Below are 24000 nucleotides of genomic sequence, written 5' to 3' on the forward strand. Positions count from 1 at the left end.
TGTGAGATGTAATTGGGAGCAGTGTAGATGATTAAAACAGGGCTGATGTGCTCATATTTTCTAGATCTAGTGAGGACTCTTGCTGCTGCATTCTGAACTAACTGAAGCTTATTTATGCACCTACTCGCACACCCAGACAGTAAAGCGTTACAGTAGTCTAATCTAGAAGTAACAAAAGCATGAACTAGTTTTTCTGCATCCTGTAACGACATCATATTTCTAATTTTAGCAATATTTCTAAGGTGAAAGAAGGCGATCCTGGTAATATTATTCACGTGAGCCTCAAAGGAAAGACTCGAGTCAATAATCACACCAAGGTCTTTGACAGCCGTACACGCTGAAACAGAAACACCATCCAGAGATGCTACGTAATCGGAAAGTTTACTTCTAGCTGCATGTGGTCCTAGTAAAAGTACTTCTGTCTTATCTGAGTTGAGCAGAAGAAAGTTGTTAAGCATCCACTGTCTAATGTCCTTTACACACTCCTCAACATTGTTAAGCTGATCTCGCTCATCTGGCTTTGCTGAAATATACAGCTGTGTATCATCAGCATTGCAATGGAAGCGAATACCATGTTTATGTGTAATTTCACCAAGAGGCAGCAGATATAAAGAGAAAAGCAGAGGGCCTAAGACAGATCCTTGAGGAACACCAAACTTTACCTCAGAGAGTGTGGAGAACGCACCATTTACATCAACAAACTGATAGCGATCAGTCAAATAAGACCTGAGCCAAGAGAGAGCCGTTCCCTTTATTCCAACAACGTTCTCAAGTCTAGCAAGTAGTATAGTGTGATCAATGGTGTCAAAAGCTGCACTAAGGTGGAGCAAAACAAGTAAGGAGACAAAACCCTGATCAGAGGCCAATAACAGGTCATTTACCACTTTAACTAGCGCCGTCTCTGTGCTATGACGAGGCCTAAATCCTGATTGATACATTTCAAAAATATTATTCATAAGTAGGTGTGAGCAGAACTGCTGTGCTACAACCTTTTCCAAAATTTTGGCTATGAAGGGGAGGTTTGATATTGGACTGTAGTTGGACAGCTGACAGGGTGAAGGTCAGGTTTCTTAATTAGGGGGTGGATAACTGCCAGTTTGCAGGATTTTGGTACAAAACCAGTGCTAATGGAAGAGTTTATTATTTTTAAAACAGGTTCAATTACCTCTGGAATGATCTGTTTAAAGAAACTTGTAGGCGAGGGATCGAGAATGCAGGTTGATGATTTTGATGAGGAAATTAATGAAATGAAGTCATTCTCGTGAATAGGAGTAAAACTTTGTAATTGATTGTCTGTTATAATTACACTGCTGTCTACAGGGTTACTTGTAAAATAATTTGGATTTATATTAACCGTCTGGATTTCTTGCCTGATGTTTTAAATTTTATTATTAAAAAAGTTGATGAAATCATTACTACCTATTGATGGTGTGCATGTGAGTGCAGTGCTTTTATTCCCTGTTAATTTTGCTACCGTGCTGAATCAAAATCTAGGATTATGCTTGTTATTTTCTATGAGGGAGGAGAAATATGCTGATCAGCAGCACTAAGAGATTTTCGAAAATTTAGGAGGCTCTCCTTCCATGCTATTTGAAATACTGTTAATTTTGTTTGACGCCATAAATTATTATTGTTTATTTAATTGAATATTTATTCCTATGAAAAATTAAATGAATTATTCTGATCTGATTGTAATGAAGTCAGGAGATCTGATTGGTTTGCGATTGTTTATTGATTTATAAAAGAAGAAAATGCCAAAAGTCAATGCAGAAGAAAAAGAGTTTACACACGTGACTGAGTTTCCTACAGAAAACAACTGATTACATAATACAACAGATATACGAATGATTTTTGTTACGAGGATATAAAGAGGAGATGCAGGACTCCTGAAACACAGGGTGTAAAATAGATCAAAACTTTCTTATATTCATTTAACATCCTCCAGGGAACACAGTGAAACTTTGCTCGTACTTTATATTTAAATCGTTTTCCAAAGCCTGCAGGGACACTTTATTTATTGCACTTTGATTTTTATTTTCTGCATAATACCCAAGTGAGAGTTTGGGTACGTTGTTGTTATCCAGGCAGCAGAACGCGGTCCAGTAGTGACTGGGGATCACAACTCTATCATTATTATTCAGCATGGTGTTTCCTGGGACAACTCCAGTCACCACATACGCCTTCAGGCCCAAATTAATGCAGTCTGTACTCATCTTGTTCTCCATTTTTTTCTCTGCATGATGAAACCATTTCCTGTTGAACGATTTCTCCTGAGGAGCAGCGTTAGTGAGTGTGAAGGTGGCATCAGCACAGCTTTGGGTACTGGAGTAATACACAGGAGCCAGGTGTCCTTTATGGTATTTGACCGGGGGTGTTTGATCCTCATAATCTTTATTCAGAGCCTGATAAGCTCCGTAATTCCCACCAGACTCACTCTTCATGTTTACACCCTGAGTTTGATCATCCAGCTACACACACACACACACACACACACACACACTATGATAGTCAACATATATAAATATCATTTAAAAAATACTTTTTTAAACCATATGTAAATGATAAATGTTTGATGTGTTAATTTTATAATGTAAATGATTAAATTAAATTTACAGAGAATGTAAAAGGTAAAATCTTTAATATTAATTTTAGATTATATGTAATATTTGTTGTCATTTCTAAAATAATTATTCATAAAAGAAGTTGTAAAAGAGTGTTTACTTACCTGAGGTTCGATAAACCAGTTTATCTTTCGTGTACATCTCACTCGTTTGGTAAACTTGTAAGACGAGTAAACAGGGATCCTTTTCTCCGTGTCGTAAAAAGTTGCATATTCAACGTTACCGTTCAGAGTTTGACAGATCTGTTTATATTGACTGCCCACAAACATTGTGGGGGGAGAAATGACTCTATTCAGCACTGGGAAGAAACCTGGACAGTCCCGAATAAAATCTCCCACTCTACCCTGACAGACCGAGAGCAGGAGAGGAACGAGGAGAACAGCGAGGAGCTTCATGATGGATTCAATCGTAGAACGTGATGTTCGCTGAATGAACGAGTGCAGAAGAGTCTCAGAGTCAGACACTTTATACACAAGAATTGCTTCATCAGCAGAGATGTGACATCCTGTTCCTCATCCTACAAACAGGAAGCTACAGACCCAAGTGTTCCACACAGAATTCAGATCCCTGACTGAGTCTCACATTCATCACTTACTAACAGCAGATTATTTTAGTATACTGGAATGTGATTGGCTGGAGGAGTTCAGGTGGAAATAGTGGATTGTGATTGGCTGGAAGTTCAGGTGTTTAGAGTCAGTCCTGCCACCTATCAGAGTGCACTAAAGGAAGCTAAAGGACAGTATATTTCTGCTCTCATCAATAGCAATAGCCACCACCCTGGAATTCTATTCAGCACTATCAATTCTGTCATAAATCCGGTGTCTGTCGCCTTGAATGACGTTTCTGTAAACAAATGCAATGCTTTCAAACGTTTTTTGGACAAGGTTTTGTCTGTTGTCTGGCAAACCATACACAAGTCCCCGCTGTTGCCATTTGATGCTGTTACTCTGGTGGACCTAAAAAAAAGCTGTCCACGAGTTGAAGCCCACCACCTGCGCTCTAGACGCTGTTCTTGCCACTATTTTGAAGGAGACTGTTGACATCATATGTCCAATCCTTGTCTCCTTCATAAACAGCTGTTTCAGGGTGGGTACTGTTCCCGCTGCTCTCAAACATGCTATTGTTAGACTGCTGCTCAAGAAACCCAACCTTGATCCCTCCATACTATCCAACTTCCTCACTATATCTAACCTGTCATTTCTGTCGAAGTTGATGGAGAAGCTTGTTTTCACCCAGCTTCAGTCTCACCTTCAACTGCACGACATTGGTGATACATTTCAGTCTGGCTTCAGGTCAAGACATAGCACTGAATCAGCGTTATTGAGGGTCCACAATGACATTCTTGGAGTCCTGGATGGTAAAAGCTCTGTGGTTCTGGTGTTACTGGACCTGCCATCCTCATCTCTCGTCTTCAACATGTTGTTGGTCCGCAGGGTGCGGTGCTTAATTGGTTCTCATCATACCTCACTAACAGAACTTTTTCAGTGATGCTTAATGATCATTCTTCATCGGTTGCTCCTCTGTCATCTGGGGTGCCTCAAGGATCTATTCTTCGTCCTGTTCTGTTCTCACTCTATATGCTGCCACTTGGTCAACTCATCTCCAATCACAACGTTCAATTTCATTTCTATGCTGACGACCTCCAGATCTATCTTCTTGTAATTCAGAGTAATCGTTCTGCATTAGACCCTCTCCATAATTGCCTTCAGGATGTCAAACAGTGGCTTTCCCAGAACTTTCTTCATCTGAATGAAGAAAAGACTGAGTACATCCTGTTTAGCTCGGACTCACCCAGCAGTTCTCTGAGTTTTGGTCCTCTAATTCCTCAGTTTGCACCTATCGTGCGTAACCTGGGTGTTTATTCTTGACAAAATATGCACTTCGATAAACAGATCAGTGCAGTAGTGAAGGCGAGCTTTTACCAGCTAAGACTCCTCAGCAAGGTCAAATCATTCTTGTCCCAAGCTGACCTTGAAAAAGCTATACATGCCTTCATCAGCTCGAAAATTGAATACTGTAATGCTCTCTACACTGGACTTAATCAATCAGTTCTCAATCGGCTCCAAATGGTACAAAACGCGGCAGCACGTCTTCTCTCCAACACCTCCAAACGCTCACACATCACCCCGGTCCTCCGCTCGCTTCACAGGCTTCCGGTGCGGTTTAGGGTGGAGTATAAGGTCTTGCTGTACGTGTTCAAGGCCATCAATGGTCTTGCCCCGGCCGACCTCGCCGAAATAATAACGGTCTACCAACCAGCCAGAACTCTCCGCTCCTCTGGACTTACCTCTCTGGTTACTCCCAAGTACAAATATAAAAAGTTTGGAGGCCAGTCACTTGCCGTCCAGGGACCAAAGCTGTGGAACGCATTCCAGCACACATACGATCCGTCACTGTGCGTCTGCGCAGTTGAAAACCTATTTATTCAAACAAGCTTTTAACACGAAGCCCTGATTCAACTGCTGTTTTATGTACATTGTGTTCTTATATTTTATTTTCTATTTTTGTTTTACTGAAGAAAGTGCCGTGTGCTCCTTTTGGTTGCTGTAAGGCGCTCTATAAATACAATTTGATTTGATTTGAGGTGTGAATAGTGGATTGTGATTGGCTGGAAGTTCATTTCCTAATGACCTCATTGAGCTCCATGGAGGAGAAAATATTTAAATGAGAAATAGAAAGATAAACAGCACCAGGAGACTCCAACAGCTTCATCATTAGCAGAGATGCAGCACAGGCACACTGAATTCTCTCTGGCACTACTTTATCTCTGTGTGTGATTCGGAGCAGCAGAATTCTCATTCTAATGGGTCGTATATAAAACAATAATGAAAACAAAGCGTTATTTTGATCCATTCAGTTAGTTTTCACTCTGCAAACATCAACAGCAGGTTTAATTCCTCAAAGCTGTGAGAAGTGGTGATAATCCACAACTAGGTGTGAGACCTTACACCATTATAATGCTCTCCACATCACCTCAGGCTGTTCTTCACCTCCACATCATGCATTAAACTCCTGTCACTATAAGAAGATAAAAAAAAAACGCACCAACAGAATCTTTGTTTTATGAGTGGTGGGATTTTGGCACTCCTTTATTGGGACTTCAGTCTTTTGCGTTCGGTTTGGCGACAGATGGAAGGTCTGCAAAACTCTCTTTGTGTGTGTGTACACAATAATCTGTGAAATCATCACAACACAATGTCAGACGTGTCTCTCTCTTACAGCACAGTGGGATCTTCTGCCACACGGGTCTTGAAGAGCGTGATCTCGTCCAGATGGCACAGAGGCATTTCCCTGATCACGTTCCCCAAGTCCTCATGGAGAAGCGGGTAGACCACCACACTTAGAGCTGGACGGGATGCAGACAAACTGCAGGAAGAAAGTGACAGCTTTGTTCAACACCAACAGTTTCAGTTGTTCAGCTACTGACACAAGTGAGCTTTTCTACCAGACCTCAGTGTCCCAAGGAACATTGTGGAGTCCAGGTTAAACCCATTCTGAGATGTTTGAGATAGCTGCATGCTCCGATTTAGTTTGGAAAGAACAGGCATTTCAGTATAGAAGCCTGAATGGGACAAAATAACTTTATATAAACATATTATAGAATATATATATATATGTCATGACTGGTGGCTGACCTGAACTTCAGATGACCTGAAATCTTCACTTCACTGTATTTACATTCAGAGCATTTATTAATATATAACTATTATAATATATATCATGTATATAGTATAGAGAGTTGTGGTCCCCTGGTGGTCTAGTGGTTAAGATGCAGCGCTCTCACCGCTGTGACCCGGGTTCGATCCCCGGTCAGGGAACCATCCCCAGCCACTCTCAGTGCCGGTCCCAAGCCCGGATAAATTGGGGAGGGTTGCGTTAGGAAGGGCATCCAGTGTAAAACATATGCCAAATCAAACGTGCGGAGGATCCGCTGTGGCGACCCCTAACGGGAGAAGCCGAAAGAAACTATACTATATAGTATAGAGAGTTAATAAACAAAAAATCCAGACCGATTGTCATCACAAGAGCGCCCTCTAGAGGCCAATCTCTGACGGCACACGTTTGTTTTTTTTTTACACGTGAGACTGCGCGCGTGCACGGAGAGCTCTATATTATACTTAATATTTACAATTAGTTAATTATACAATTCTATTTATTAATATATTCATATTTATTTCATTTAGTACATTTTCATGATTCAGTACTGTTCATTATATTATTTCTTTTTGTAATAAAAGTTCAGTAGTATTTTACGTTACCATTATTATGTTTTAATTCAGTATCAGTTTTTAAAAATGGATATCAACTAGTACACACACACACACACACACACACACACACACACACACAGGAATCATAAAATATGAAATAATCTGTAGATAGATGGATGGATGGATACACTGAAAGCTTCCGGCGTCGGTAAACACTTTCAGGTCTCTCCAGAGATGTTTAATAGGGTTGATGTCAGGAGTCTTTCTGGACCACTCAAGGACCTTCACAGAGTTGTTTCTAATCCCCTCCTGTGTTGCAGAAAAACACCCCAATGCATGATGCTGCCACCATCATGCTTCACTTCCGAGATGTTTTTGGGCAAGTAATGAGCAGTGCCTAATTTTCTCTGTACATAACGTTTAGAACTGAGACCAAACAGTTCAATCTTGGTTTCATCAGACCAAAGAATCTTGTTCTACACAGTCTGAGGGTTCTTCAGATGGCAAACTCCAAACAGACTTCTATGCATTCTGCACCAAAGAGAGGCTTCTGTCTAGCCAAGGCGTCTGCGATCTTTGCGATCAGAAGACTCCTGTCACACCAAATAAAAATTGCCTGTAGCAACAAAACATATTTGACCGTTGAATGAACACAACACAATTTGCTGTTTTATGCAGATGTAAGGCCTATGAGCACCACTAGGTGGCACAAGTGTGATTTCTGTTCTATTTGGATGTTTGCACTTTATAGAAGTGGGAGTGTTGCCTGGCAACGGGAGCGAGGCATCGCGGATTAGACGCTCTGATATTTTAAGGAACGATTTGTTCATATATTTGTGCAACTGTGAGCAGATTTCTCCTGATCGCTCAGTTTCACCAGGTAACCAGCTCATAGAAGAGTCCTCCTATTTGGGAATTATGGAGGCCACTGTGCTCTTCAGTGCATTAAACTGTTCCACATGTAGAATCAAGTGGTGTAAAAACATCTCAGGAAGGATCAAGAGAAATGGGAGACACGCGAGTTCATTTCAAGTGTTTTTGCCAAGAGTCTGAATATTATATTATATTATATTTTTTTTCCATGAATATACACAAAATGATGTAGATGTAATGATATGATGATGGGATTAAGAGGTGGATTAATTCAGGAGAACATCGCTGAAGGTCTGATACTGGTTTATACTCTATAGTCAAATGTTTGAAGATTGATTTGGTATGTGTTTTTTACAAACAACAGCATTCAGAAGAACCAAATTCGACTGGAAAGAGTCAAACGTCCCAATACTTTTGATTATATTAGACCTGGGAACGTGAGGAAACGTGCACGTGATTAAGAGAGAGAGGTGCGCGGATGAACACTGACCTGTCCAGCAGTGTTTTCTGCAGTGTTTTACAGGCCACGAGAGTTCCTCCGGTGAACATGTGGAACATCACGACGTCCTCGCAGCGTTGCGTGAAAGTGACGGCGGCAGGGTGCTGGAACGTCCCATGGCGCGAGACGAGGCAGAGGCGCTGGAGGAGGCGGCAGTGAGTCAGCGCCTCAAAGAAGGAGGCGTTGGCGCTGAAGTACGGCTGCTCCAATCTGCCGCGGTAAACAAACACATACATAAATATACACGACGTACATTTCAATCGACTCCACGATTGTGCCATTATCCACTGTATCGTGTGTGTGTGTGTGTGTGTGTGTGTGTGTGTGTGTGTGTGTGTGTGTGTGTGTGTGTGTGTGTGTGTGTGTGTGTGCTCACCTGAACTCCCTGAGCTGTGTGCAGTGTCTGAGCGCCTCTGGCAGAGCCGCTGTGTAATTGACAGTCTTTAAGGACCCCAGGTTGGCGAGGGATAACACCTGAAGGTCCCTGCACCCCAGAGCGAGCTGGACAAGCCCAGTACCCTTTAGGACCCCGGGCAGGTGAGCCAAAGTGAGCCTGCGCAAGAAGCGGAGCTTCCCCAACGCCGCCAGCTGCTCGTCTCTGACCTGGAAGGACCAGAAGCAGGCGGCGGGATCTTTGCGCATGGCGGGCTCGTACCTGGGCATGGCTGAGAGGAACCCCGTTCCGATCAGCTCCAGCTCGACCAGATACGGGCAGCCGGTAATTAACGGGTGCAGGAAAGACTCTGATTCACCCTCCTGCTCCTGCTTTAGCGCCCCCGTGTTGTCGAGCGACGGCTGGTAGGTCGGAACGCCGACGCGCCGGGTCTTCATCAGCCCGAGCAGCAGTGGCTCAGAGGACGTTTTCGCAGCCAGATCCGCTTTGTTGGAGGGCACGGGTGGCCCCTGTGACAGTGCGCACGCAGGAAGGGCTAGCGATCGAAGGTGACGAAGATGTCCTAGAGCCACGCACAGGTGACCGTCGAGCTTTTCTGGGGTGTTATGATGGTAGTGCGTGGAGGTCAGATTGAAGTGGGTAAGTAGCGGACACGATTCAATAAGTGTCCTGATGCCCTCTGCGTCCACTTCCTCCTCCGTTTTACCGCGCAGGTTGAGGCTACGCAGCGGGGAAAGTTCGCACCCGGCGCCTAATAACACGCACAGCGGTGCAAATCCCGGCACCGCACAGCGCGACATGTTCAAGTAGGCCGGACATCCGTATCCCAAAACCCGCCTCAACGTGGCACCATCCAGCCACGACTGGGGAAGCTGAAACGCACTGATCGCAGTCCCGGCTGATATAATGCCCTGAGTCAGTAAGCTGGCAGAGGCAGGAATAGGCAGGGCAGGACCAGGCATGGCGACGACCAGCCCAGTGAGGCCCTCAGGAACACGCATGCTAAACGCGGCTAAAAAGAGACTAAGCAGCGCTCGATTGACCTCTCCGGGTGCCAGACGCGCCGAGAACCAGTGCAGATTGTGGTAACGCGGCACACTGCTCTGCCCCACCATCAGCTGGAGGTGTGCACTGGGCTCGTGCCAACCCTCAGCCACTTCCAAGTGCAGACTCAAGCTCTGTAAGGCCGGGCAGCACGGCACCACACCGTACGAAGGCGTCAGAAGGGTCTGCTTCAGCTCGCTCAGGCGCGACAGGGCCGCTTTGCCATCGCCGCTCAGCTGCTGCAGGTCAAATCCCGTCCCGATGTCCAGCGCCAGCGAGCGCAGCAGACGCAGCGAACCCAGGAGACGCGACAGACGTGCGGCGGTCACGCGCCAGCCTGACACGTCCAGCCGGACCAGTCCGACGCAGCGGTTTACAACATCAAGGGTACTTCCGGCTAACCAATAACATCCGCTCGCCTCCAGGGTCTGGACGTCACCACTAAGATCCTTTAGCACTTTCCTCAAAGCTTCATCACTCACCTGAAAGACCCGAGAGAAAATAAACAATCAGCAGGAAAGTCGACACAAATCTGTAAATCTCTCTCCAGCTCCAGTACTCACTCGGTACTCTTTCTGGAGCCGTACGTGAGAAATCAGACTCTTGTCCTGGCACAGAGTGTGAAACTTTCGACACACCCGACTCACACTGAGCACCAGGTCGTAAGTGGGGATGTAGCTCAGGATGTGCAGTAAAATCTCGTCTGAGAAGTCGGAGATGGTCACAGAAGACAGAGAAATGCTCTCTGAAGAACACCGAGCCTGAACAGAGCACAAACATACAGGGGCTGAGACACAGACGAGTTTGACCAATTACACTCACACAACTTTACCACCCTTCTGCTGACATCATGAGTGCGCCCCCTGCAGGCAGAGATAGAAAGTAACATTACATTTCTTCGCGTCATTTTAACTTAATGGTTTTTTGTGTACTTCTACTTTCTGAAGTCTGTAATTTTACTGTAATGTTTTGTTTATAGTATTGCACTTAAATACATTGAAATCATATCGGTTAAAAAATAAATATTTTTTTTAAATGCAAGGGGAATACAAATCGCACTCCGAGAACAAACGCGCAAAACTCAATAAAAAATAAAGAAATATGGAGACGAGACGAGACGGACGTGCTAAAATTAATGTTTTTGGTGACTTGGGGCAAAACCGTCAGTGCACAATGAAGCTCGCTCTATCAGCAGTGTCACGTTTTTACACGTCGCATGAAAAGAATGAAAAGCGTTATATTTCAGAACGGATCTGCTGCATTAGATTTGAGCAGTACTGTAGAACCAATCACACACTTTTGTTGAGAACACAATGTCCAATCAAAGCTCTGCGGAAAACGCCGAAGTGGTCGGACACGTGCGCTCGCGGTCCGAATTCTCACCCTGCCGTTTCTCACAATATCTTAAATGCCATTAGAGAGTTCATACCTCTACTCCATTCGACTCTAGTGTTTTATTGTTATTGTGCTTTCTAATAAAAAACATTTTAAAAGTAAATAACATTTTATCAACGAGTGACTTTTTTAGTTTTGAGCAGATTTTTAGACTTGTACTTAATAAAAATGTCATTGAAGTAACAGTAACTATCATTTGAGTAGAATCATTTATTACTCTCTCCACATCTGCCAGCAGCTGTGTCACAGGAAAGGGGCGGGGCTGAATTCATGCCCCCTGATTTCATGAATATTAATCACCTCATGTCTGTCTGCAAAACTGTGCACACGATTTTATATCATTATTATTTAGTAATATATAAAATACAAGAATGATATTATTCACACAGATGTTTGTTCAATGCGGGCTGTGTTTTATATTTATCTCGATCTCCAATGTGGACTTTTTCAACTAAACCACCTTCAACACCTAAAATATTAAACAGTATTATAAATCTCTATAATAATAATAATAATAAAGATCTGCAGGTGTCAGGTTTGTTATTATTCTAATGGCTGCTAGTCACATAGCGCTAACTGCGACCTACCGGTTCCTCCGAGTTCTCCATTCCGTCCTGCTTTTTCTTCTTCGAGAAGTTCACCTCGGGCCCAGACATATGTGCATTAATTCTAATATAATCTCATGGTAATGTTTCCACGCAAACCCGACAAATAATCTCATTTACACTGTGTCCATTCTGCTTGCCGCTAAAACGCCTCTCTCGGGGCGGTGGGAACGTATTTACTGACGTACCAACTTCCAGGTGGTGCACCGAATTCCTTCCCCCATTGTTTAGCTTAGTTTATTTGTTCGTTTGTTACAAATAAAACACGATTCCGTGCAAACGTGTTAAAACAACTAATTCTAAAAAAGAGTTAGTCATAAAAGTCGCATGATTCCACTTCTACACTGAGACCAGGTTATTTTATAATGGCGCGGTCAGGAATGGCTAATGTGCTTCATCAAATTCTATTCATTTCGTGTGTTTTGATTTAAAGCACTGCAGCAGCTGTGGAATTATTCTGCATTTATTCAGTGAGAAGATTTGAGCCACGGCCCACATTACATTTTTACAAAAGACTAATTTGAACCTAAATGAAGGAACGTTTCTGAGTCATATAACAAGGAAAACCAATTAAACTCAAATAAACTAAACTAAAGATACAACTGTTTTGTGTTGGAGACGAACCAGGAAATTTAAGTTTAAATCTTTTCCTCCCAAAAAGCCGTGATATTAAACTATATTAAGGATTAAAATGATGTTCGCTTCGGTCACTCAGAAAGTCTCAAACAGCAGGTTTATTATGAATCTTCTCTTGTTAGGTCACAGACATGCTGGTGTTTGACCATGAACAAGGTGCTATTAAAGATTTCAAGTCTAGTTATGTAACACTCCAACAGATGGCAGCACAGGGCTGCGCGCACACACACGGTCACAGGGAGCACCGACCTTCTTGAGTCAGCGTCCCAAAAGACATCTTCCTGTGTACATCAGGAGCAGTGCACCTGGTGCTGGTCTGAAGGAGGACAATCGGCGAAAGCGACTGAAAAACGCGACGATGCACCCAGTCTCACCAGAAATAACGTTCTAATTTCTGCACACACTCTACTCACCAAATTTGGCTCCTGCAGACCCTTTTCCCAGAGATAAAGATCCAGCTCAAAGGAACAGTGGTAGGAGACTGAGGAATGCTGGTTTTCAGGAGAGCATCAGTGTTTAAAATAAGGTGGAGGAGCCTTTACAGGTTCTTCCACATCATCCTCCTCCTCATTGTTAACATCCACAATGTTAACTGCATGCTGGACCAGCTTCAGCAGCAAAACGATTCCACTTTCTGGATCCTTAATTACATGATTTTATATTTAACATCAGAGTGAATGAGAATCTGGTCATGGAATGACTTCAAAGCCACTATAGTAAGTGATTGATCTCACACATGTAACTGCCTCTGCAACACCAAGTTCTCACACGTTTAGCTAACTCACTCATCCAGCTACACTGATCCTGGGAGGCCTTTCATTAGTGCCAGGAATAAAACTAGAATGAAGGTCCTACACTCATAAAGGCTCTGGGGAGAGAAAGGCTGAAGGTTACTTGGGGTGAGGCTCCAGGTTTTACATTAGAACACTTCAGTTGAATTCCAGCTCTTGGAACAGCAGTATGTGATCTGATTGTGTGTGAAATGGAGTAAACGTGCATCAGAAACCGTGAGGAGAGCTGATGGAGAAGCTGCGCTATAATCGGCACGAGGCCAACAGGGATGAACAAGGTGGTGTTGAAGAGAATGAGAAACATTAATGTAGTGAGGTCTGTTCTCTTTACAGTGACGCCGCTGCAATCGCTCTGATGGTGAGCAAACAGTATTTACCAAGAAATTTGTGACTCAGGATCTGAACAAACCCAAACCACGTCACCTGATCAGAAGGAACACAGCGTACTTGCCAGGACCTGGTGGCTTTTCTTCAACTTTCCCAGAGAAAAACACTGACGTGTCAAACAGAATTAGAGTTTACCTGGAAGTTCTTGGTCACATCCTTAAATCCGCTTAACGTCATCACAGGCTTTTGACTGTTTTAGGCTAAAACACATCAGGGTGCTGGACATTAACTGTACTCTTAATGTCCAGAAGCTCAAAGTCCATCACCAGGAAAAATGACTAATGAAGCTCAAGCGATACTGATGCGAGTCATCACTTCCTGTAGCCATCATTTTAATACCAGGGTATTTAACACCCATTCCAAAACTCCATCTACGTTTATATCCACATACGACACTAAAAACTGATTTAAAGTAAACATGTTTCTACTCGGTCACATGCTTGTTATTGAAGAGAAAAAGTACTTTAACATTTGTAAGAGAATTCTGCATTAACTCACCAGCAGCTTCCATGTTAATCTAAGACCTAAAGCACCTTCAGATTTCATCACAATGTAAAGACACATTTAGTAAATATTGGAAAGAAAGGCAGTAACTCGAGTGGTTGAGTTTTACATGTGCACATTTTATTGTTTTCATGTCAGTGTACAGAGACACCTTGGCTCACAGATCCTTTACCCATAACCCCCAGGGAAGCTCACGCTAATGGGTAAAGCTCTTCCCCTTCCACTGTAGAACAAAACTAATGGACCAAGTTTAAGGCTGAGGTACAAAAACAAAGACATTTGTATCGAGTACATAATTTACATAAACACTAACACGGTCATGTAGTTCCCACAGGGATGTGGGCAGAGTGGATGGAAATGTGTGGAAACATGACTATTTGGAATGACTAAAAAGAAATGTACATTGAGTCCTCTTAGGGAAAGCTCCTCCCCCTGTAGGAAAAAGAAATTTCAGAGAAATTCCAGTTTCCTCGTCCCGAGGCAGTGCGTCATACAGAGCAGAAGCCATGCCCGTGTGGTCTTATCTGAGAGGGGAAGGCATGTTGGTTATTAAGTGTCGAGCTGACCTCAGGGGCACAGCCATGATGCTTACAGTCCTGTTTAGAAGCACTTCCTGTGGACGATGGATGGGCCGGACTCATCGTACTCCTGCTTGCTGATCCACATCTGCTGGAAGGTGGAGAGAGAGGCCAGGATGGAACCACCAATCCATACGGAGTACTTGCGCTCAGGAGGAGCAATGATCTAAAAGAGAACAGGAACATGGTTAGTATGGTGGCACGTGACCCGAGCATCAGAATAAACCATTGTGCCTTCTGGGGGCAAGTGTGTGCCTCAGGAACCCCTTACCTTAATCTTCATGGTGGAGGGGGCAAGGGAGGTGATCTCCTTCTGCATACGGTCAGCAATTCCAGGGTACATGGTGGTACCACCAGACAGCACAGTGTTGGCGTACAGATCCTTACGGATGTCGACGTCACACTTCATGATGGAGTTGAAGGTGGTCTCATGGATACCGCAAGATTCCATACCTGAGGAGAAAAAGATGGAGAAACAATGTTACACACTGAACCCAATCCCATTTTCATGCATCTAAATTTATCAGCACAGAAGCAGCCATTTTGAGTTGATCCTTCTGCCTTACCCAAGAAAGAGGGCTGGAAGAGAGCCTCGGGGCAGCGGAAACGCTCATTCCCGATGGTGATGACCTGTCCGTCGGGCAGCTCGTAGCTCTTCTCCAGAGAGGACGAGGAGGCGGCGGTGCCCATCTCCTGCTCGAAGTCCAGAGCAACGTAGCACAGCTTCTCCTTGATGTCACGCACGATCTCACGCTCGGCAGTGGTGGTGAAGCTGTAGCCACGCTCGGTCAGGATCTTCATCAGGTAGTCGGTGAGGTCACGGCCAGCCAGGTCCAGACGCAGAATGGCGTGGGGCAGAGCATAACCCTCGTAGATAGGCACGGTGTGGGTGACACCATCTCCAGAGTCCATCACGATACCAGTGGTACGACCAGAAGCGTACAGGGACAGCACGGCCTGGATGGCGACGTACATGGCGGGTGTGTTGAAGGTCTCGAACATGATCTGTGGGACAAGAACTTTTTTTTACTTCATTTAAATTTTATTTAGAATGAAAGTGTAAGTGCTTTAGCATTAAAGCTAAAATGTAAAGTTCCGTTAGAGTCACACAGCTTTTAAAAGGGTTGTTTGAACAGAGCTTTAACAATGCAGTCTCCATGACAAACACATGCGTCAGGTTAATATGGTGCTCAAGGTTAAGTTCTAAAACCCATGGAGATCATGCAGTAGAAAAATGACTCCTCAACCTGTGGCCTTCAATCAGAAAGAACATTCAGAGTAAAGGATGGAAAGCCTGAGAAAGAGAATTAAAAGAAGTCAAACTAAAAGGATGGAGATTGAGGGGAAGCTATTGAAATGGCACTTTGTATACCTGGGTCATCTTCTCCCTGTTGGCTTTGGGGTTCAGGGGGGCCTCAGTAAGAAGGACTGGGTGCTCTTCGGGGGCTACACGCAGCTCGTTGTAGAAGGTGTGGTGCCAGATCTTCTCCATGTCGTCCCAGTTGGTGACAATACCGTGCTCAATGGGGTACTTCAGAGTCAGGATACCTCTCTTGCTCTGAGCCTCGTCTCCAACGTAGGAATCCTTCTGGCCCATACCAACCATCACACCCTGCAAGAGAAGATCCATTTATATTAGATACATCACAGCACATTGAGCATAGCTGGAATAAATCCCCAACTGAAGATTATAAACTTAAAGCGCTTCTCTTTAAAAATCAACTTAATTAAAGCAAAGTTACGGCTAGTGATATTGCGTCAAGTCTTTGTCCTGTACGCAAATAAAGCATGCAAAAGGGTTTGATATTTGCATACTTTATCCCCTATTCTTTTTAAGAACTGGCCCAGTTGTGTTTTCCTGAGTGACATTTAAATATACAAAAAATGTTTATATTATATATAGTCTACAGTCACAACACTGGTGCAGATAATAAAACTAGGAGGATGGTAGCACATCTGGATGTTGAAACTAACAGCTCAGGTAAGTTCATGAATAATATCCCTACTATTGTTCATTAAACTAAAACAAGTTGGTGCCTGGAAATTCTCATGCTTTAGAATAATGGTGTTTTATGAGAATTGTTAAATACTGTTGAAAAGGGCGTATTGAAGGAGGCACATACCTGATGCCTGGGACGACCAACGATGGAGGGGAAGACAGCACGAGGTGCATCATCTCCAGCGAAACCGGCTTTGCACATACCGGAGCCGTTATCGACCACCAGAGCAGCGATTTCCTCATCCATGGCTGTTCAGAAAGAAAAAATAATAAAATGTGATGACTGAAACACAAACCGGTCACTTGAAAAGGAATAGTCAGCCGAGCATCCGCCTTAGACCCGCACACACCCTTTTATACAGAGATACTGCTGAAGACCAGCAGGTGGCGCGCATGCGCACAAACCTAAAACTGAGCGCTTTGAGACAAAGGAAGTGGCCAGACGGACTCGCTATTGCCTTATATGGCAATAAGTTCGAGCGGCGCGTGAGCTGCGACCACTCCCCGTCTCCCGGCCCCATCACTGCGCCATGCGGAGCGTTTCACACAATCAGGTCTACATTTATACTACAGAGACAAAGTTGTCCAGCTGCAAACATCTAGAGCTAAGAAATAATGCCTCAGGTTCAACCTGACAGATTTATTGTAAATCAGCATTTATCAGATTTAAACCCTCACTTCAGTATTTAACGAGTTTTACACTCGAAAGAAAAGACAAAGATCCGGGCAGAGCATCAGCACCAGCACCCGACCACACCCACCATTCAATCCCCCTGACCAACAACTCAGCACACTGAAGGAGCCGAAAACATTCCACAGACTCCACACATTTAATATACATTTACCTCAAGAGATTACAGTAAATACACCTGCTTTTTCTTTTAACCCAAATAAGACATATTACTCACTCACACCTAATCATGCAATTAAATACTAAATATTTTATCTTTGACTATATAATACCACGATAAGCAGGTTCAACACTAATGAATGCATTAAAGTAGAAGATACGAGAGAAAAAAAAACGTATGAAACGTGTCCTTAAATATGCATTTTGTTTAAACAATACAGGAATATAAACATTATTCTAATAATAACCATTGTTAGAGAAAAGACAAAAGCCGCTTACCGATGAATTAAAGGTTTGTATTAAGGATGTAGCTGGAGGAAGAGCTCGTGTTGATGAACACACAGCAATACTCGAAGTAGCGTCTGCACCGGGAGCGCGCTGTTTTATATACCCGGCGCTGTGGCCGGCAACTTCCATATAAGGTAAACTTTCGGAATCGCGTGCTCTGATTGGCTGCCCGTCACCCAGTTGGCGTGGTCCAGGCCCGTTGCTTGAAATTCAAGTGAAGGAGAGATGAGCTTTGGGGCAGTGCGCCTCAGGGAGGAATTTTATCTTTACGATATACAGATTCGTGCAAAAAATTATACAATAATATATACTTATTTTCAAAAAGAAAAAAATATATATATATATATTTCGGAATAAAGAGCACTGCTTTGTGATCTAAACGTGAACCGGACATGAAGATGCTCATTCAGGTTCCAGAGAATCAGCACGTTATTGGTTTTAATACGCATCTAATTCACTGCAATGATTTATTTATATTATAAAAGAATGATTTATCAGCGATATAAAATCTTCCACAAGCAGAAAGACGGGAAGAGAGAAAGAAATGCCTTAAAGGGAAAGAATCGGTCTTTATAAATTCAATGCTTTTCATACTTTTATGTCAATTAAAAACAAACAAACAACATTTTATAATTTTTTTCAGCACTTTATTTTTATTATTATTGTGATAATTCTGCAAAGTAAAAGCTCCCGGTATTGTCTTGCTCGCGCATAGGGGTCACTTCCGGGTTTAAAGTCACGTGGGCGTGTCTGGTTCCTCTGATCTGGAAAAGGTTTTTTATCGGCGATTGTATGAAGAAAACTCGATTATAATGAGTTTATACACGACTCTCTGACTAAACCGAAGCAGATCCACGCGTGTATTTTACACACCGATTCTTTGATCGCTTAAATAAACACGTATTATAATCCCAGGACTTGAATCCACGTGGTGGCTGCTGAATGTTCTGCATCCACGCCCCATTAGTGTAGATCCTGAACATTCTTCATCTAGACCAGATATTTATTCTCTATCAGTGTATTACAAATATTAATTATAATAGTGATTTCCTTCATTCCTTTTAAATCCTCAGAAAATATCGATTTCATTCAGACTTTACTATTTTAATATTATAGTTTTTTATTGTAACACATTGTTTACATGCACAAAATACACTAATCTGATCTAATAATATAATAAACTGTTGGACGGAGCACAGCATTACGTGTAACTACATGTGTGCCTTCACAGAAAACAAATGCTATTGTGTAAGAATACAGAGGGGAAAAACACTGCCCAGGTCTGCACCAGGTCTTCACCAGGTCTGCACCAGGCCTACAGCAGGTCTGCACCAGGTCTCCACCAGGTCTGCACCAGGCCTACAGCAGGTCTGCACCAGGTCTTCACCAGGTCTGCACCAGGCCTACAGCAGGTCTGCACCAGGTCTCCACCAGGTCTGCACCAGGCCTACAGCAGGTCTGCACCAGGTCTTCACCAGGTCTGCACCAGGTCTTCACCAGGTCTGCAAGGTCTGCACCAGGTCTACAGCAGATCTACAGCAGGTCTCCATCAGGTCTACACCAGTCGAAAAACAAAGATTTCTATTAGTAAAATGTTTGAGTTCAGTGTTTTTTCATTCACTTAAGAATTTATATCACAAATATCTTGCTTTCAATAAAACTGTGGATTTTTGACTCGAGAATGGTTCTGCTCTACCGCTAGAATCCAAACGAGGATAATATAAAAAGAAAGATCAGCATATTTCTAAAACACAAGCTGTCTTTTATACCCAACACTTTTCTGTAGCTGAACAGCTGGCAAGTCAAGAAAACGAAGGAAGGTCGAGCTTTATGTTTCATGAAGTGAGACAAACGTTATGTTTGCATGTACGTTATTGTACTGAACATGTCACGTCCTTGACAGGGTCACGTCCTGCATCATACATGTTGACTCTGACAGGCAGTTTAGTTTCAGACATGACAGATAACGCTAGCAGTACCGATTCTGCTAATCAACCAGATTACTGTTTCAGTGCTCGTTGACCTGTAATGACATCACACAGATGAGTAATGTTAGAACTCTAAAGAATGAGGAGAAGCTCTTTGTCAACACTCCCTTTGTGTGTGTGTGTGTGTGTGTGTGTGTGTGTGTGTGTGTGTGTGTGCATAGAAGGTATGATGGGTATTCCACAATCTCTTATGGTATGTGTTGCAGTTTCTGGGTTTCGTGGTAGTCACTTATTCAGTGTGTGTGTGTGTGTGTGTGTGTGGTGGGGGGGCATTAGGTTGGTATCATCACACTGCATATCTATATTATGGCGATAACCGAAGGCCTTTTAAGGATTTCTTTTTTTCAAGGAGGGCGAGGCAAATCTGAAATAGGAACCTCCTCTATTCTTCCTCTCTTAAACAGAAAGAGGAAGTTGTTGGGCTTCCAACCCAAAATGAATAAACAGCATCCTGTAACCTGTTCTATTTTTTCTCTCGTTTTTTTTGACAACTCTTAACCTTTTAATCACACTACAATAGCGGATCGACCTTTTCTGTATCCTGTAAATCCTCATACACACTTCCCAAAAACACAAATAAATCCTTGTTCAACAAGCAGAAGTGGTGAAAATCACAATATTCTTCACTCGAGTAGACCAAGTGCCCATCCAAATTCCTCACTCAAGCTGAAAATACAAGTAATCACACGTGATCACACGTGAGCAGCTTTTGAGCTGCTTCTCAGAAATATTCTGTGTCTGTACTAATAATGCATTTCTTTGGTTGATCTCAAGAAACATTTTTACTACAAGATATTTTGTAAAGATTAGAAGTGGAACTGAATGAAGTCTGCACATGAGAAATGCGTGTGCACCACAGTGACCCTGTTTCTCCACATCAAGACGGAGGTTCGTCTAATTTCGGGCCTTTAGTGTGGAGATTGTAATGAGCCTGTAAGAGATATTGTCAAAAACATGTTATAATTGCAGGTATCAGTAAATAAAGAACATCTCGTTATCTGTGTCACGTCTTCTGATTTTAGAAGAATGAAGAATTATTCTTGAAATAAACGAGTTTTGTTTTATATATTAAACGTATGACATTTTGACGATGATGTGATTATGACAGAGATGCACTTAGTGGAAGAAGGATGTGAAAGTCAGCAGTATGGACTGTAGAGAAGTAGACCTGCTGAGAAAGATCATTGCTTCCACTCTGTCTGGAAGTGAAATATGCAGTCCGTAAACCTGGAACGGGACGAGGTCTTTTCTACAGTGATTGTTTTTAATAATCGCTATATACTATGTAGTAATAATAAAAGTTATATCACAGTGTTACTGAAAACACAGTCCTGCTCAGAATTTCTATAAATGACAGACACGCTTTTTCATGTAGCACGCCAAGCTTTGGGCTTTTGTCTAATTTCCTTCAGGAGAAAGAAAATGTCGAGGTCATGGCTGTTTATTGCTGTTAAGTCTCATCGATTCGGGTCGGAACCACAACCTTCGGCTCTCCAAAGCTCTCATGAGGAACAGAGCCATGACCTTTTATTGAGGACCACACAGAAAAACTAAAGTAGAAAAAACTATTGATTTGACATAATAAAAAAAGAAAAAGAGTCCAGAGTGAAAACCTTCCTATTGTGTTAAGGGTTACTGTCCCTTTAAAACCACACACACACACACACACACACACACACACACACACACACACACACACACACACACCCGCTCAGCTGATGACCTATTATGGGGATGGTTTGACGGGTCACGTGACAAAGCGATTCGGCACGCTGGTATCACGTGATCGAAGAAACGGAAGTCAGGAAGTAAAAAAGTATTTACTCGATATATTTGGACTGAAATTGTATTTGTTAACTACTGTTTTATTGGTATTTGTATATGTTTGTGGTATAAATGTGCATCTAGTAAAACGAGTCTTCTTTATCATATACACAAGCACACATTCTGTCTTATTTATTAAAATATTGAATAAAAGGCTCTTATGTGATCTGTATGAAGGGTTAATGAAGATCTATTTCCCTATAAGGCAGTAACAGATACAGGAAAGGAGGTGAGGAGAGCAGGGAGGTGGAGGTGGAAGTGAGGAGAGCAGATAGCTGGAGGTGAGGAAAGTGGGTAAATGGAGGTGAGGAGAGCAGGTAGGAGGTGAGGAAGGTGGGTAGGTGGAGGTGAGGAGAGCAGGTAGGAGGTGAGGAAGGTGGGTAGGTGGAGGTGAGGAGAGCAGGTAGGAGGTGAGGAAGGAGAGCAGGTAGGAGGTGAGGAGAGCAGGTAGGAGGTGAGGAAGGTGGGTAGGTGGAGGTGAGGAGAGCAGGTAGGAGGTGAGGAAGGTGGGTAGGTGGAGGTGAGGAGAGCAGGTAGGAGGTGAGGAAGGAGAGCAGGTAGGAGGTGAGGAGAGCAGGTAGGAGGTGAGGAAGGTGGGTAGGTGGAGGTGAGGAGAGCAGGTAGGAGGTGAGGAGAGCAGGTAGGAGGTAAGGAAGGTGGGTAGGTGGAGGTGAGGAGAGCAGGTAGGAGGTTAGGAAGGTGGGTAGGTGGAGGTGAGGAGAGCAGGTAGGAGGTGAGGAAGGAGAGCAGGTAGGAGGTGAGGAGAGCAGGTAGGAGGTGAGGAAGGTGGGTAGGTGGAGGTGAGGAGAGCAGGTAGGAGGTGAGGAGAGCAGGTAGGAGGTGAGGAAGGTGGGTAGGTGGAGGTGAGGAGAGCAGGTAGGAGGTGAGGAAGGTGGGTAGGTGGAGGTGAGGAGAGCAGGTAGGAGGTGAGGAAGGAGAGCAGGTAGGAGGTGAGGAGAGCAGGTAGGAGGTGAGCAAGGTGGGTAGGTGGAGGTGAGGAGAGCAGGTAGGAGGTGAGGAGAGCAGGTAGGAGGTGAGGAAGGTGGGTCGGTGGAGGTGAGGAGAGCAGGTAGGAGGTGAGGAAGGTGGGTCGGTGGAGGTGAGGAGAGCAGGTAGGAGGTGAGGAAGGTGGGTAGGTGGAGGTGAGGAGAGCAGGTAGGAGGTGAGGAAGGTGGGTAGGTGGAGGTGAGGAGAGCAGGTAGGAGGTGAGGAAGGTGGGTAGGTGGAGGTGAGGAGAGCAGGTAGGAGGTGAGGAAGGAGAGCAGGTAGGAGGTGAGGAGAGCAGGTAGGAGGTGAGGAAGGTGGGTAGGTGGAGGTGAGGAGAGCAGGTAGGAGGTGAGGAGAGCAGGTAGGAGGTAAGGAAGGTGGGTAGGTGGAGGTGAGGAGAGCAGGTAGGAGGTAAGGAAGGTGGGTAGGTGGAGGTGAGGAGAGCAGGTAGGAGGTGAGGAAGGAGAGCAGGTAGGAGGTGAGGAGAGCAGGTAGGAGGTGAGGAAGGTGGGTAGGTGGAGGTGAGGAGAGCAGGTAGGAGGTGAGGAGAGCAGGTAGGAGGTGAGGAAGGTGGGTAGGTGGAGGTGAGGAGAGCAGGTAGGAGGTGAGGAAGGTGGGTAGGTGGAGGTGAGGAGAGCAGGTAGGAGGTGAGGAAGGAGAGCAGGTAGGAGGTGAGGAGAGCAGGTAGGAGGTGAGCAAGGTGGGTAGGTGGAGGTGAGGAGAGCAGGTAGGAGGTGAGGAGAGCAGGTAGGAGGTGAGGAAGGTGGGTCGGTGGAGGTGAGGAGAGCAGGTAGGAGGTGAGGAAGGTGGGTCGGTGGAGGTGAGGAGAGCAGGTAGGAGGTGAGGAAGGTGGGTAGGTGGAGGTGAGGAGAGCAGGTAGGAGGTGAGGAAGGTGGGTAGGTGGAGGTGAGGAGAGCAGGTAGGAGGTGAGGAGAGCTTCAGGTGAATGTAAACACCCTATAAGGTCTGAACTCAGAAAGGTTTTTAGGGCGGGTCAAGTGTGTTATTCATCAGCCAGCCGGCCAATAGGAGCACTCAAACAGGTGAACTCATAGTATCTGCTAAAAAAGGCAAAGAGGAAGGATTACTGCCTTTTAAAGAACAAGAACATTGAGTGCCACTCACACACACACACACACACACACACACACACACACACTCTCATGGTTTAAACTGCACACAAAATATACACACTGATTAGAGAAAGCCTCCAGATAAGGTGCTTAATGACGTCATAACCTAATCTGCATATTCATGGTATCATCATCATCATCATGATTTAAAAATCATGTCCTTGAGTTTTGCGCTACAATTTGATATATATATATTTTTTAACCAGAATAGGAAATAATAGTTTATGACATATTCCTAACTTCTTTCTGGTCACGGCAACATTTACCAACAAATACCTACATCTTTTTTATTTGTATCTAAAATGCAAAGTCAGGGGAATTTAACAGATGTGGAAAGCATCAGGTGTAAGGCCTCACACTTAGTCATGGATTATCACTATTCCGTGGTCACGT

General features: G+C 43.9%; 3 protein-coding genes and 1 long non-coding RNA gene across 4 annotated transcripts in view; 1 reads left to right on the plus strand and 3 right to left on the minus strand.

Annotated features, from left to right (window-relative positions):
• The window catches only part of LOC310715432, a 2802-nt gene extending 1211 nt beyond the window's left edge, over positions 1–1591 (plus strand). Inside the window, exon 3 of the long non-coding RNA XR_014530323.1 lies at positions 1–1591. This exon is cut by the window's left edge and continues 635 nt beyond it. This is a non-coding gene — a long non-coding RNA (uncharacterized lncRNA).
• Positions 1592–1713: 122 nt separating this feature from the next.
• Positions 1714–3991, minus strand: LOC310715520 (endonuclease domain-containing 1 protein-like). Its single transcript, XM_083521986.1, has 2 exons — positions 2726–3991; positions 1714–2468 (listed from the first exon to the last, which is right to left on the minus strand). The coding sequence occupies exons 1-2, from the start codon at positions 3014–3016 to the stop codon at positions 1932–1934; spliced, it is 828 nt and encodes a 275-aa protein (XP_083378112.1). The 5' UTR covers positions 3017–3991; the 3' UTR covers positions 1714–1931.
• A 1685-nt stretch (positions 3992–5676) lies between these two features.
• fbxl18 (F-box and leucine-rich repeat protein 18) lies at positions 5677–12176 on the minus strand. The gene is made up of 5 exons (XM_083521985.1): positions 11625–12176; positions 10206–10403; positions 8581–10124; positions 8196–8414; positions 5677–5987 (listed from the first exon to the last, which is right to left on the minus strand). The coding sequence occupies exons 1-5, from the start codon at positions 11691–11693 to the stop codon at positions 5837–5839; spliced, it is 2181 nt and encodes a 726-aa protein (XP_083378111.1). The 5' UTR covers positions 11694–12176; the 3' UTR covers positions 5677–5836.
• A 1882-nt stretch (positions 12177–14058) lies between these two features.
• On the minus strand, positions 14059–17815 carry actb1 (actin, beta 1). Its single transcript, XM_083522083.1, has 6 exons — positions 17667–17815; positions 16662–16786; positions 15911–16150; positions 15105–15543; positions 14810–14991; positions 14059–14704 (listed from the first exon to the last, which is right to left on the minus strand). Exons 2-6 carry the CDS (start codon positions 16782–16784, stop codon positions 14561–14563), a joined length of 1128 nt encoding a protein of 375 aa, XP_083378209.1. The 5' UTR covers positions 16785–16786; positions 17667–17815; the 3' UTR covers positions 14059–14560.
• Positions 17816–24000: the final 6185 nt, after the last annotated feature.

The sequence above is a fragment of the Silurus aristotelis genome (assembly GCF_946808225.1).
Source record: "Silurus aristotelis genome assembly, chromosome: 20".
NCBI lineage: Eukaryota > Metazoa > Chordata > Actinopteri > Siluriformes > Siluridae > Silurus > Silurus aristotelis.

Bases quoted from the DNA above. Each gene is read 5' to 3' on its own strand.
- fbxl18 (XM_083521985.1), bottom strand. From the start codon at position 11,693: ATGTCTGGGCCCGAGGTGAACTTCTCGAAGAAGAAAAAGCAGGACGGA. The intron at 10,125-10,205 runs GTGAGTACTGGA...CGGGTCTTTCAG, and splicing joins GGCTCCAGAAAGAGTACCGA to GTGAGTGATGAAGCTTTGAG. The intron at 5,988-8,195 runs GTCAGTGTTCAT...TTCTTCCTGCAG, and splicing joins CAGAAAACACTGCTGGACAG to TTTGTCTGCATCCCGTCCAG.
- actb1 (XM_083522083.1), bottom strand. From the start codon at position 16,784: ATGGATGAGGAAATCGCTGCTCTGGTGGTCGATAACGGCTCCGGTATG. The intron at 15,544-15,910 runs GTATACAAAGTG...CTTGTCCCACAG, and splicing joins ACAGGGAGAAGATGACCCAG to ATCATGTTCGAGACCTTCAA. The intron at 14,705-14,809 runs GTAAGGGGTTCC...GTTCTCTTTTAG, and splicing joins CCTCCACCATGAAGATTAAG to ATCATTGCTCCTCCTGAGCG.
- LOC310715520 (XM_083521986.1), bottom strand. From the start codon at position 3,016: ATGAAGCTCCTCGCTGTTCTCCTCGTTCCTCTCCTGCTCTCGGTCTGT. The intron at 2,469-2,725 runs GTAAGTAAACAC...GTGTGTGTGTAG, and splicing joins ACTGGTTTATCGAACCTCAG to CTGGATGATCAAACTCAGGG.